The sequence below is a fragment of the Apteryx mantelli genome, chromosome 10 (assembly GCF_036417845.1).
Source record: "Apteryx mantelli isolate bAptMan1 chromosome 10, bAptMan1.hap1, whole genome shotgun sequence".
NCBI lineage: Eukaryota > Metazoa > Chordata > Aves > Apterygiformes > Apterygidae > Apteryx > Apteryx mantelli.
This window is the reverse complement of record NC_089987.1, coordinates 24667276-24680636: the sequence shown is the minus strand read 5'-3', so window position 1 is coordinate 24680636 and position 13361 is coordinate 24667276. Positions and strand designations below refer to the sequence as shown.

General features: G+C 54.9%; 2 protein-coding genes across 2 annotated transcripts; one reads left to right on the top strand and one right to left on the bottom strand.

Annotated features, from left to right (window-relative positions):
- Positions 1–2256: 2256 nt before the first annotated feature.
- Positions 2257–4770, top strand: LOC106484501 (C-signal-like). The gene is made up of 6 exons (XM_013942705.2): positions 2257–2403; positions 2919–2970; positions 3358–3545; positions 3901–4059; positions 4184–4303; positions 4657–4770. Exons 1-6 carry the CDS (start codon positions 2257–2259, stop codon positions 4768–4770), a joined length of 780 nt encoding a protein of 259 aa, XP_013798159.2.
- A 2148-nt stretch (positions 4771–6918) lies between these two features.
- Positions 6919–13142, bottom strand: LOC106484500 (C-signal-like). The gene is made up of 6 exons (XM_067302945.1): positions 12999–13142; positions 12292–12343; positions 9358–9545; positions 8694–8852; positions 8102–8212; positions 6919–7032 (listed from the first exon to the last, which is right to left on the bottom strand). The coding sequence occupies exons 1-6, from the start codon at positions 13140–13142 to the stop codon at positions 6919–6921; spliced, it is 768 nt and encodes a 255-aa protein (XP_067159046.1).
- Positions 13143–13361: the final 219 nt, after the last annotated feature.

The following is a 13361-nucleotide window of genomic DNA, read 5'->3' as shown; positions in this document are numbered from 1 at the left end:
CTCTGGCTGACAAATCGCGACTAAAGCACAACCTTGTTTTGGTGCGAGGAGGCCATTTCCTTTTGTCTCTCACGGCTTTTTGGCTCTAATAGCACCAAACGCTTACAAATTCTCCCTAGACATTCACCCACTGGAAAGTACGTTCTTCCAGCACTGGCTTTTGCATGGTTTGCCTTCTTTTGATGCATTAAATCCACTTATCTGCTCAAAACCTGCAGTCAGAAAGCAAAACCCTCCTGACTGGAAAGGTTTGGGATGAGACACGCACTGAAGGGATGGCAAACACCTTCCTCCAGCACGGGGCTTTACAAACCTTCTTTAATGAAGCATTACAAAAATATTATGAGCTCCTTTTTTTGGCCAAGCACTGACTTTTGGCTTTTGTTTCACAGCTGAAACACAAACTAAGGGTCCTTCATGGCACAGAAGGTCGGAAGGGGTCTCAGAAGATCTCCAGTCCAAACTCTTGCTCGGAGCAGGGTCAGTGCTGAATTAAGACCATGTAACTCATGGCTTGGTCTGGGTGACATCTTTTGATCCCTGATCTGGAGGCTGTACAGCATGCATGAAAGACCCCATTTGACATCTTCCATGTGAAATTATGATTGGTCCTTTCCAGAGGCAAGAGAAGAAGAGATTATTGATAAAAACTCCATTACCACACAGGCTTATGTTTTCCAGCAGTCATTATTCTAAAACTAGGGGACCTAGAGTAGAAAATGGTGATTGCTTTAAAAAAAAAAAAAAGAATTTACTGGGATCTTTGCATAAGGTAACACTCACATGAAGGATCAAATCTCTTGAACAGGACAATTGGTTACTGTCCAGATGGTGAAAGGAGTCTCCATTGCAAGGGTCTGTGCAGCAGTGTCTCCAGCTGCATCAGGTGAGACTCCCCACGCTTACAACCCAGCTGGTCTTACATGATCACTCCAGCACGTGCACAATCTGGTGCTATTGATTATTTTAAACTATGTACCAAACAACTCCTATCTTAACTATGTACAGAAGACTGTCCTACCCGACCATTTCTGCATCTCCAGGAAGTTTCTACTATTACAAAGTGTCTGCACAGTTTGGTCAGTTCTGCAGCACAAACCATCTGGGTGGCCTCTGGGATGCCCAGATCTCATCTCCCCAGGCTGTTAGTCTGCACATGAAGACATGCAGGTGTTACTTATCTGTTGGCTTAGGCACAACAGTACCTCCTGGGGGATCTTCAGGCCTGTCCCGAAGCTCCTATAACAACTAGTCAAATGTTTTCTTCTGAAGGTGGCTGGAAGATCAGTCCACCATCTCCACTCAAGTTGGTCCATTGCCTAACCACTGCAGAAGCAAGCTGGAAAGTACCTGGACCACCATGAGAATGGGTGACTACAGTGTGCACATGAGCACAGCCCCGATACTCAGCCACACCACAGCTATAGCTGTGGGGCAAACTTGAATTTCATCCTTCTATCACACTTATAACTTAAATTTCATAGCTTTTGTCACAGCAGACCCTTGGGAAGGGTTTTCTTCTGGGCAGCTGTGGAGGGTTTCCAAGCAGTTCTGGAGGGTTTCTAGGTTTTCCAGCCTGTTATGGTTGCTAAGGGCCACTTTCTTGTCCCAGATGCTCTGTCCTGGCCTGTGGCCTCGGTATTGCACAAGTTAAGACCAACAACTTGTGCTGCATGGGGTCAGAGAGCCCGTCATCACCTGTTTGACCTCGAGCAAGGAGAGGGACAGAGGTAGGAGGGTGGAGGTGGGAAGGGGTGTCTCCCTGCAGGAGCAGAGGTAGTTCTGGCCCCAAGAATAAGTGGGTCAGTTTTGGTGGACTGGAGAAGGGGAAGGGATGAAGGGATGGCAGCAGCAGAGTGATACCAGCCCAGTGTCTGCAGTGTCACTGAGTTGACCCTTGTCCTGCTGCAGCTCCAGGAACAGAGGCTGCTTTCCTGCTGACAACCTGGCAGGAACAAGGGCAGAGGACAGCATGGGTCAGAGGAGCTTGTGCAAAGGGCTTGGTAGTGGGCACCAGCCATGCAAACTTCCAGCCCAGGACATTCCTGCATGGGCAGGACACTCAGCTCCCTTTGTGTCACTCCTTGGCTTCAGGGAAAGCTGGATCCTGGACATGGACCATAGCCAAGAGACTGGAGAGAATTTCCTAGAAGCAAGGGCTGATGCAAGCCCTCAGGGGAAAATACGAGATTTTCTGAGTTGCAAAGGGCATCTGCACAGTCAGCATGATACTAGCCCAGAGGCAGGAGGAGCAGCATGGCAGGGCTCCGTGTCTGCTCCGCTCTGGTGACTGGGGCCAATCGGGGAATTGGCCTGGGCATTGTCAGGCAGCTGCTGCAGATGTCAAACCCTCCCAAGTGGGTCTATGCCACCTGCCGGAACCCCAAGGGAGAGCGAGCGCAGGTGAGGCTGGGCCAGGCTGAGATGGAGTTGGCTTTACTGGGGGATGGAAACGCAGGGCAGCACATGCTGCCAGGGCAGCATGTCAGGGCCGGAAGGGGATTTTTAAGGGTTCAAATGGAGAGCTGCAGCCTTACACCACAGCTGCCTGGGCACAGGGCAGCCCAGATGGCATGGCTGTGGGACAAACTGTGCATGGGGTGTGCAGAGGGGCCCAGGGCTCCTGGAGGCCCAGCAGGGAGCTCCTGGCACAGCCTGGCACCCATCTCCTCAAGGGCTAGAGGGAAAGGGCTTGTGTCTGCAACAGGAGGTCAGAGGGTGAAGTAGTGGCACGTGATGTGTGCAGGAGGCATGGAGCCCCGTCTGACTGGAGCAGGGCATCAAGGGTAGGGTGCTGGTCATGGGGGAGTGTGGGGGCAGAGCAGGAGTGACAGTGGCTGTGCCTGGGACAGGCTGAGAGCTGTCCTCTGCCCAGGTGCCCCTGCCTCTCTGTGCCCATGTTGTCCCCTCTCTTGCAGGAGTTACAACATTTGGCCTCCAAGCACCCCAGCCTGGTCATCATCCCGCTCGGTAGGTGCTGCTGGCTGTGCCCTGAGGGTGAGGGTCCGTTGCCCAAGCTCCCCTCCTTGCCTGGCAATGTCTTCTCCCACACACCCCAGCAGCCCAGCATGAGGAGGGAGCCATGCCGACAGACCCAGCATCTGGGGGGACACAGGCTCACTGCTGTCACTGCTGCCCACAGCCTGTCTCCAGTCGTGCTGGGACCCTGCCTTCCTGCCTGGCAGTGGCCCTGTGGCCCTGGACTCCTCTCTCCTCTGGGGCTGTTTTTCCCAGGTGCCCTGATTCCTGCCCCAGCACGTCCTTGAGGGCAGACGGGGCTCCCGTCTCTCGTCGTTGGTCGTGACGGGAGCCACGAAGGGGAAGCGGGCGCTTACCTCCCCTGTGTTGGCTCTGTAGAAGTCACCGACTCCAGCAGCATCCAGGCGGCTGCAGCCAGAGTTGGGGAGCATCTGAAGGACTCTGGGCTGAACCTCCTCCTCAACAATGCTGGGATTGCAAAGTTGAACTCACTTGATACCGAGACACTGGAGGACATGTCCCAGGTGTATGCCACCAACACGATTGGGCCCCTGCTGGTGAGCCAGGTGAGGACCCCCACCTGCAGCACCACAGCTCAGATGCACAGAATGTCCCTTCCCCCCATCTCCTGCTCCCAGAGCTAGGACGTCCCAGGCAGGTGGAGAGGGCCCAAGGGAAAGGCCTTGTTTCTCCCTGGGTCCCCGATGGGCTCTCACCCTGGCAAAGGGCCTGGTAATCTCCAGCTCAGATAATGAGCGCACGGAACCACAGGCCTGTTGCAAGGAGGAGGAACCTGGTGGTCTGAAGCAGTGGGAGCAGGAATCTGCTCACTGACTTGGTGCTGATGTGATGCACTGTGGAAGGAGCAGGTCCTCTCTCCTGAATTGCATTTGTGCAGGCCCTTCTTTCCTCTCCTTGCAGGCGTTCCTGCCCTTGCTGAAGAAGGCTGCCCTGGGGAGCCCAGGCTCTGAGCTGAGCTGCAGCAAGGCAGCCATCATCAACATATCCAGCTATGGGGGCTCCATTGGTTCTCCCTCTGGTTGGGATCTTATGCAAGCTGTCTCATACCGCTGCAGCAAGGTACTGCCACTTTGGGCACAAGCTTGCTTGCCTTCCCTTACCCCTGTTGAGAGGTCTGTACATGTTCCCTGCAGGAGGGGACCTTTCTCCTCCCCACCATGATCCTTATGGTGTCTCTCTGCAGGCTGCTCTGAACATGCTTACCAAGTGCCAGTCCTTGGGGTACCGGGAACACAGCATTCTCTGCGCTGCTCTCCACCCTGGCTGGGTGCAAACAGACATGGGATCCTCAGCTGGACACACGGTAGGAATTTCACTGGGGCAGGTCCATCAGGGCCCCTATGCTGGTTTCCTGGGGGAGGTAGTTGTTACCCCTAGACCTTCCTATCCTTCTTGACCTACCTACTGACAGGCAAGACCTCCCTGCTGGCTCCATCACCGCTGTGGGCAGCTCTCGCTACCCCAGGACTCTGCAGTGACTGCCAGCACTGGGTGCCTGGTGTCCCCTATCACCTTGGTTCTCTGCTCAGTCCTTCTTCCTAGGGCTCTCTGCTTTCCATGTCCTCTTGAGCTGCTTCCTTCCTCTGGCTCAGGCTCCAGGGCAGGCCTTTGCCAGGCCTTAGGCACACAGCTGCATTTCTCCCTCTGCCCCTACAGCCCCCACTGACAGTGGATATGAGCGTACAGGGGATGCTGAATGTGCTCTCCACACTTTCTGAGAAGGACACCGGGACTTTCCTGGACTGGGAAGGGAAAGTAGTGCTCTGGTGAGACAACAGCCCAGCATCGTGCCAGGATCCTAGCAACAGGAGCCTTTGCTGCTGCATCAGGCTGTGCCCATGACCTCAATAAACGTGTTTCCTTAAACAGCAGTGCTGCTGGGTCCGTCTGTGACAGCAACAGGCTGTGTGTTGGGTGTGAACTTGCAGAGGGCAGCCCCCTTCCTGGGATGGACCCAACCCTTATCCTTGCATGTACCAGTGCCTGCAAGCCAGCTCTCCTGACTCACTGCTGTGCATGGGGACCCCCATGAGTGACAGCCTGTGGGTCCTGTGGGAGTGTAACTGGGCTGTGGAAACATCCTCTCCAGGAGGCAAGGGAGCTGGGGGCAGATGTTGCAGGCTGGTGCCTGTCTCTGAGGAGTTGGGTCACCCCAGGGGCTATGGGGCCCAGATGGGTGCTCAGGGAAGGCAGCACAGGGCTGACAAACACCCTGAGCAGCCGTAGGGCTCAGTTTCCCCCAGCTAGCTGTGCTGGTGGGCCACGTAGACACCACTCCAGCCTGGGATAGCTCAGTTGGGCTGGGGGGTCATGAGAACTCATGGGCCCTCTCCCCACGTGGGGCTGCAAAAGGGCTGTCCTACAGCAACCTGTGTCCCCCCTCCTGCACTCTCTCCCGTGGGGCTGGTGCCCACAAGGAACTCCTGGTCTTAGGTGGGACGCAAGGTACTTGTACAGCCAAGAGGCAACGCGTGGGGAGCTGGGCTCCAGGCTCAGCCAGATGCTACCATCCCGTGAGGGAGCTCGGGGTGGCATGTCCTGTCCCTTCCTGGTCACTCTGTGCATGCAGCTCACCCAGGACTTGGAGGCTGCTAGCTGAGGCGAGGGCTGGGGAACGGTGCCCACGGCATGCCCAGCTGGACAAGGCCCCTCCAGGGAACGGGGGAGCCGTAGCCTGGGGACAGTGACCCCCAGCCCCTGGGAGGGCAGGAGGGAGGCTCAGCGCGTATGAGGCAGCCCGCTTCAGAGAGGGACTGAGCACAGGCCCCAGACATTGCTGGTGCCACACATGCCGAGAGAGGGAAAGGGCTCCCAGCATGTCCTTGGGCTGAGGGGGAGGCACCAGTTGTTTGGGCTGCAGATGTGTGGGGACATGACAGGTCAGCTGGATCCTCGCACTTCCCCTGGGGCCAGTGAGCCCAGCTTCATGGTGACAGCCTGGGGCCAACTGGGCGTGGCCCCATGGTGATAGCACACAGCCAACATGGCCTGGTCCACAGTGACAGCCCAGGGCTGACAAGGCCTGGCCCCATGGTGACAGCCTGGGGCCGACTGGATCTGGCCCCATGGTGACAGCATGGGGCTGACAGAGCCTGGCAACAGTCAGACCCCATGATGACAGCCCGGGGCTACTGGGGCCTGGCCCCCTCTCCTGCCTGCAGGCTCCATTGCTCCCCAGAGATGTCTGAGCAGAGAGACACTTCCAGCTGCTGTTTCTGGCCCCTGGCCTCCACTGGGAGGGCAGTGAGAGGCAGCCAGGTCCTGGCTGGGCCGGGAAGGGATGAGGGGCTGTGTGCCTGCCCCAAAGGGTGCTGCAAAGGGCTGCAGGCAGCAAGCTGGTATGGGAGCATGGGCAAGTGAAGGGCTGGCTGGGTACAGGCTCCTTCACAGGCATCACTGCAGGGACAGGGCCTGGAGCCAGAGGTGACGGGGGACGCCCTGCCACGTGGCTGGGAGGGCCACTGCAGCAGGACTCATTGGGGGACAGACACCTGCTGCTGACAAACAGCAACCAGGATGGGGGAGCAGAAGCACACTGGCGAGGACTTCCCACTCCCAGGCAGCTGCCTAAGGGGACAGGAGCAAGGAGCTGGGTCATCACAGCCGTAGGCCACCCAGCACAAGCCCCATACTGGCAAAAAGCTGTGGATGCAGAGTCGGAGGAGAGAGGTGTCAGCTCCCATCGTTTACAGAGGCAGGGGTACAGGGGCGCTGCAAGACTCTGCGCATGGGGTGGGAAAGAAGGGAGAGATAAGCTGACTCCCATGTCTTTCCTGTCTCCCTGGCAGCCTGGGTCCAGCAAAAGATGAGCAGCAAAGCGTGGGCGCTGCAGCGGATAGGTGAGCCGGCAAGGGGGAGGCTGACAGGGACAGTGGACGTGGGGCTCCGGTGCTGCTGCAGCTCCTGGCTGGCAATCTATCACCAGGGCACGCTGTTTCCTTTCCAGTCGAGGAAGGCATCGGTGGTGTCCTGTGAGAGGCTGGCGAGCACGGTTAGGATGCCCCGTACACTGTGCTCCACCGTCAGAGGGGCCTGCAGAAGGGGACAAGGGTCAACATCACTGCTGTGGACCAAGACTGGCACAGAAAGCAGCAGGGTCTGACCAGACTGGAGGATGCACAGCCTGGAGAACTGCTGCTCCCTTTTCCCCTAGCTGTAGCAGGGCAGGATGGTTGTGGGAGCCTTTCTCCCACCTCTCTTATCGCTCTGCTCAGTGGGACAGGGGCTGGCTATCCATGCACCAGGCACACCACAGCTTGCTGCCTGCTTGCTGCTGGCTCTGCCCCAGGAGATTGTCCTGGCAGCTGGTGGCATCACACAACATCCCCTCTTGTGATACTCTTTCATCATGGTACCACATCTGCTGCCATGGCACAGCTACTGCCCTGTAATCACACCTGCAACTCTTCTGCCAAGGGCAGCGCATCTGTCATGGTATCTTGTCTGTCATGAAACACTTCTATCAAGGTAGCATGTACACTGCAATAGCAGATACAGCACGGTACCTCATCTGTCATGGGGGTTTCTACAGTGGTGACATATCCATTACAATGGCACATCTGCCACAATACCTCACGTCTCATAGCAGAGCTCTGCTGGGGACTGCACATCTCTTGCAATAGCACATCTATCCTAGTGTCTCATCATCATGGCACATCCCCAGGCTATCATGATGCTCTTCTCCTGAGATGTATCAAATGGCACGTGTTCTGCAACTTCCCATCTGTCATGGCGTGCTGGCAGGAGGCACACTTGGTGTGGCCTTGGCAACAGCTGGAAGCCCTTGTGCTGGTTGCCCTGAGATGATCCGACTGATGTTGGTTCTCTGGGTGCCCTTTGTCATTTTCCCCACTTCCCTCCCTACTATTCCTTCCTGGATCCAGTGTTGGCAGGACTGCCACAGCCTGTGGTCCCCCTCCTTGCCCCACCTGAGCAGCTCCAGACCCTCCACTTCTGCATGCGCAGAGATGCAGACTTCAGAGCTGTTCCTAGGGCTTCAGGACCTAAGTGCCACTGCCCTCCCCAAGAGGTGGGGTTATGGCAGCACACAGAGCAATGGACAGACCCAGTCCTGCTGCCCCTTCCCTGCACAGCACAGTACCTTCTCTGTCCCCATGTCAGTCTTCACCCAGCCGGGATGGATCGCTGTACACAAGATCCCCTTGTCTTTGAGCTCCGCAGCCATGCACCTTGTCATCATGTTCTGTGCAGCCTGGAAGAGGCACCGCCGTGCCAGCATGACTCAGGGGAGTGGACAGATGCTGGGGTGCATGTAGGCAGGAGCAAGGGTATTTGCTAGCCAGGAGGTGTGTGGCCGGGAAATGGGACTTTACCCTGCAGTAAAGCATTGGCACAACCAGCCAAAAAGGCTCCGTCCCAGATGCTGCTGAACCCAGAGCTGGCAGTCTCTGTGCTTGCACTGGGAGAACCAGGCAGAGGCTGGATGTCCTGGGGCAGGTGTGTGTGTGGGTCCCATGGGCTCCCTTCTGTGGGCACTGTGCATGGGGGCCAGCAGAGCAGCCCCTGTACATCCTCTGGCACCTCGTCTTGTTGTTGGCATGGCACAGTACATGGGGGCCTCCAGGTGCAGGCCCAGGACATCACCTGACACCTCACCTCGCTAGAATGGTACAGGTACATGGGGGCCTCCTGCACCCTGAGATGCAGCCCCAGCACATCCCCTGGCACCTCACCTTGCTGGCACGGTATGGGTACATGGGGGCCTCCAGCACCCCAAGGCACAGCCCGATGGAGCCCACTTTGGTGGACACATTGATGATCGCGGCCCTGCTGCAGCTCAGGCCCTCCTTCCCCAGGCCCTTTGCCGCCTTCTCCAAGAGGGGCAGAAATTCCTGACACAAAGACACCAGTGCTCTGTTAATACATGACAAGCCTGAGTCTGAGGAATGCCCAGAAGGTCCCTGACCCAGACCACTGACGGGGAGATGGACAGACACCCTAGGCAGAAGGGCAGTGGATGGGGAGGACGCTCAAAGGATGGGCCGGGTCCCCTCGACTCTGGCATTTCCCAGGAAAGGACAGTGCCAGCACAGCCAGTCCAGGCCGGCAGGCAGGAGCTCCAGCTGGAGGGGAGCAAAGAAGCATGGGCAGTGCTGGGGCTGGACTGAGTTGCCTCTCCGCCTCCCTGCTCCTTAGGATGGGCAGAGGAGCCCTGCAGCCCATGGTCTCACTCCCCATCAGTCTGGCTCAATCCGGAGAGTGAGGACCTTTCCTGCTGAGGGTCTTGCATTTTCTGAGGGTCTTGCATTCCACCTGGAAATGACAATGGAAACAACCCCCCCTTGCCATGGAGAGCACATCCCCCAGGCAGGAGAAACCCAAAAAGGCCACATATACCTTGGTGACCTGGAGGGGCCCGATCACGTTGGTGGTGAATGCAGCTAGCATCTCCTGTGAATCCACGGATTGCAGCGTGGCATGCGAGCTGACGCCTGCGTTGTTGATGAGCAGGTTCAGGCCCTGGCCCTTCAGATGGGACTCCACAGCCTGCACCGCCCCTTGGATGCTGGGCAAGCTCACTGTGTCTGCCAGGGTAAAAAGGGATGTGGAGGAGAGCTCTGACAACTTCCACGGCTGTGGGAGCTGGGTACTGCCTGGCATCCTGCCCATTGCAGGGCAGCGGTCCCTGCCTCCCCACCGGTGCTACACTGCTCATCGGCTCCCTAACATAGCTTGCTTCTTCCCACCTCCAATTTGCAGCACCAGAATAACCCTGAATACCCCATCCCTCCCTTGTGTGACCTCAGAAAAATTTGCTGTGGTTGGAGTGGATCTTTTTAAACAAGTATTATCCAAAAGGGAAGGGTTGGTTTAAACAGATGAGAGTGCTAAACACATCAAATTGAGCAGCAGCTTTTCCTCGCTTATTGGTTTCGCCCAGAAGCCTGGGCTTCACAGACTTAGCTGGATTAGAGTTTACAACGCGTCCCTTGGGAGGAATCCCTTGAGAGAATGCCTTGCTGAGTTTATGGGTATAGCCTTACTGCTTGGATACTTTAACAAGACATATTTTCACTTCAAGTGGGATGATTTTTTAAAGTAAAGCAATTTTTTATGAATGTTCATTCTTTCATAGCCAATGTTTCAAACTGCTATCCAGCTCTTTTTTAATGATATAGGAGACTACTCTTAAGAGGAGCTTAACTACATTTGCTTTATATATTCAAGGAATTTATGACTGCACAGGGCTTATTTTATAACAGATTCTTGGTCCTTACACATTGAGGCTCCCAGATTTATTTCATATGTCATTGCCATTAGGAACCAACCCCAGCTGGATGTACATATTTCAATGATAGACATCATCTTTTGGGAAACAATATAACTATGCTCCAGAGTCCTTCCATACTGCACAGCAGCTATAGGGGCTGCTAACATCTGGTGGATAGATTCATTTTATCTTTGAATTACCTGAAGATACAGACACAGATCTGGTTGACATCTATTTTTCCTTTTTAGCAATCTGTGCTTAAACTGATCTTCCACAACACAATTTCCCATAGTTTCGCAGCTATTTCACTGGCCAAAGTTAGTATATACTCTTAAAATGTTTGTGAAATCCTTCATTCTGTGATTCTGTGAATTTGTTGTGGGCCTGCCCTATGTGAAATAAGCACCTATGGCAGCACAGGTGTTTATAAGATTATTGTTGCTGTTGCCTTATAAAACCAGTGGCTATTGCTCAACATTTGGCTTGAATTTTAAGTTGTTTGTGATTTTGAATTTTGAACTAGGCTTTCCTTTGTGCTGACGTATTTGGACCCAGCATGAGAGCTTGGACACATTCAGGTGCTGCTCAGCTTGGGACTGATTTTGCTGGAAGTCCAAATCCTTTCTCCAGCTGACTCATCCACACACTTGGTACAGTAGTATCAGCATCTTTGGTGTGTGCAGCCTGTCAGATACTAGATGTCCCTTTTATGCTGGCCAAGCTTTGGTGAACAGAGTAAGTTTGCTCTTTGCATCACATATTACCAGTTGGGTATCTCAGGTAATTTTAAAGATGCTGTCACTTATTACAAAGAAGACGTTCTACTTTTAGTATTCTAAGAGAGAGACTCACTACCTATTTTTAGTAAAGATTGGCTTCAGAAATGTCTTCTTTGCTAAGAAATGATAAACATTTACTTGAACTTTTCAGGTGATTTTTAACAAATAAATAGGTAGGTAGAAACTGATATGGTATTTGCATTTCCTTGATTCAGTTTCTTTATTATTCACTCTAAGGAAGTACTCTGGAAATGAGCTCTGGCTGCTTCTTATTTCAGTTATTACAGTGGTGAAAATTTTATTGCAAATGTTCCCTTAGCTGCCTGTTTTTATTTATTTATTTATTTATTTATTTATTACCAACTCTTTTTAAAAACCCACACTCTGAAGCAGACCTTGCTCTCTTAGACACTATTGTCTGCCTCCCCAAGACTCATCTGCAGGAAACCACACTCCAGCACTCTCTGCATATTTAACACTTCACTCCAACTCCAACCTTCTCCAGGCACCTTACATCCTTGCCCGGCGCCCTGGGAGGTAAGTGCGCATAAATACCCTATCTTTGGACACATAAAGTGCTGTTCTGTCTTCTCTCCCTTTTCTACTCCAAGCCCTTGTGCTCTCCTTCTCCTGCTGCTCCCCAGTACTGCTGACAAAGGTCACCAAATCTGGCCAACTTCCAAAGGGATAGGAAAACTCCCAAGTCCAGGCTGCAAACATCCCAAACCAGACTGTGCCTGTGGGCCTGAGCATCAACCTGTGATACCAACACCAACAGAGGGCCAGATTTCCCATCTGCATCCTTTCAGCCTATTTCTTTTCCCTCTTTTTGCCAGTAGCAAAGGAAACGATGACCGTGGTCACTTCCAAACAGGCACCAAAACAATCCTTCTGCTTAGGAACTGTCCGGTAAGTTTGAATGCTGCACCCTGCCTTGCTTTGGTTTGTGAACCTATGTGTCACAGCCCAAAAAGCCAGGCAAACTCAGGCACTGCATTCAGTGTTTTGGGGAACTGATGTCATACCTTTCCCATAAAACTCACTTGGTCAAGCTGTCCAGACCCACCTCCACCTGCCTCTGAAGCTGGTTTGACTGCTTCCAGAGGACAGTGCTGCTTGGGGCGGGGGGAGCGGGCCCAGACATTCACGGATTCCTCCCTACCTGGCAGGGTTGGAGCTGTCTGGCTGCCAGCATTAAGGCAGGGTGTCTAACAAAGCTGTCCCCAGTCCCCAAGAAAAACAGAGACAGCGCCCAGTGCAGGGAAGAAGATTGCTCCATACCTAGCTGGACCAGTTTGATGCTGGGGTGCTGGGCAGCTAATTCTCTCAGGGCCTGGAAACGAAGTGATGGAGCAGGGGTTAGACGTCGCTTGTGATTGACAGCACGGCCAGGTCTCCCACATGCAGGACCACACATCCGTCCCATCCCAGCCCTCAGGTCAGCCGCAGCCAGAGCCTGGCCAGGGTGGCTTTACACAGGCCAGGGAAGAATTTTGGCACATTCCCAGCAGACAGGGCAGTGCGGAGTTCCCCCAGCTGGCAGTGCCAGGGATGGAAGAAGTTTTGTTGTCCAGCTGAGAGGCTGGCAGGAGAACAGGTCCCCGCTGGACTCAGGCTCTCTTCTCTTCCCCAGCCACAGTGAGGTAATGACCAGCTGGGCAGGGAAGGGATTTCCATTGGCAAGGCCAGGAGTGAGCGTAAGGACGTGGGCATCCTGTGGGCAGAGCCTGGGTGCCCCTCCAGCTTCATCACATGTAGCTGGGTCGAGCACAGCCATAACCATGGGGCTGACCTGAGTCCTGATAGCTGGCCAGGGGGCTGGCAGCTCCCCAGAGACACGGTGGGAGTGTCACATGGGAGTGACCCAGCCAGCCTGCTCCAAGCTGGGAGCAGAGACCCTACAGAGACCTGGCAGGGCCATGGGGTCCGCGAATTCCCCCTCGCTCACCCAGCTTGGGGCCATCCCTGTGCCCTGCTCCCGCACTGACCTTCCCACTCGGTCCATCAGGTTCGCGGCAGGTGGCAAAGATGTGCTGGGGGGCCTGGGGGCTTGCGGCAAGCTGCCTCACCAGCTCCAGCCCAATGCCCCGGTTGGACCCCGTCACCAGGACGCTCTGAGCCAGCGCAGCCATCTTGCTGCGTACTGGGTGGTGACAAACAGGCTGCACCCAGCAGAATTTCTGTCTGCTCTGCATGAACAGGAGACCGGGAACAGCCCAGGGTGTGGCTCCGGGCTCCCGTGGGAATGGTGACAGTGCTGGCAGCAGCCCTGGCCCCTTGCCTGTCCCGGGTAGAGCTAGGGGCCCAGGGTGGGCCGGGAGCTCCCCAGCACTTTGGCATGGTGAACACGA

Coding starts and splice junctions, on each gene's coding strand:
- LOC106484501 (XM_013942705.2), top strand. CDS start 2,257: ATGGCAGGGCTCCGTGTCTGCTCCGCTCTGGTGACTGGGGCCAATCGG. Junction 2,404..2,918: donor CCAAGGGAGAGCGAGCGCAG/GTGAGGCTGGGC, acceptor CCTCTCTTGCAG/GAGTTACAACATTTGGCCTC. Junction 3,546..3,900: donor GGCCCCTGCTGGTGAGCCAG/GTGAGGACCCCC, acceptor CTCTCCTTGCAG/GCGTTCCTGCCCTTGCTGAA.
- LOC106484500 (XM_067302945.1), bottom strand. CDS start 13,142: ATGGCTGCGCTGGCTCAGAGCGTCCTGGTGACGGGGTCCAACCGGGGC. Junction 8,213..8,693: donor ACCCATACCGTGCCAGCAAG/GTGAGGTGCCAG, acceptor TGCCTCTTCCAG/GCTGCACAGAACATGATGAC. Junction 7,033..8,101: donor CTGACATGGGGACAGAGAAG/GTACTGTGCTGT, acceptor CCCCTTCTGCAG/GCCCCTCTGACGGTGGAGCA.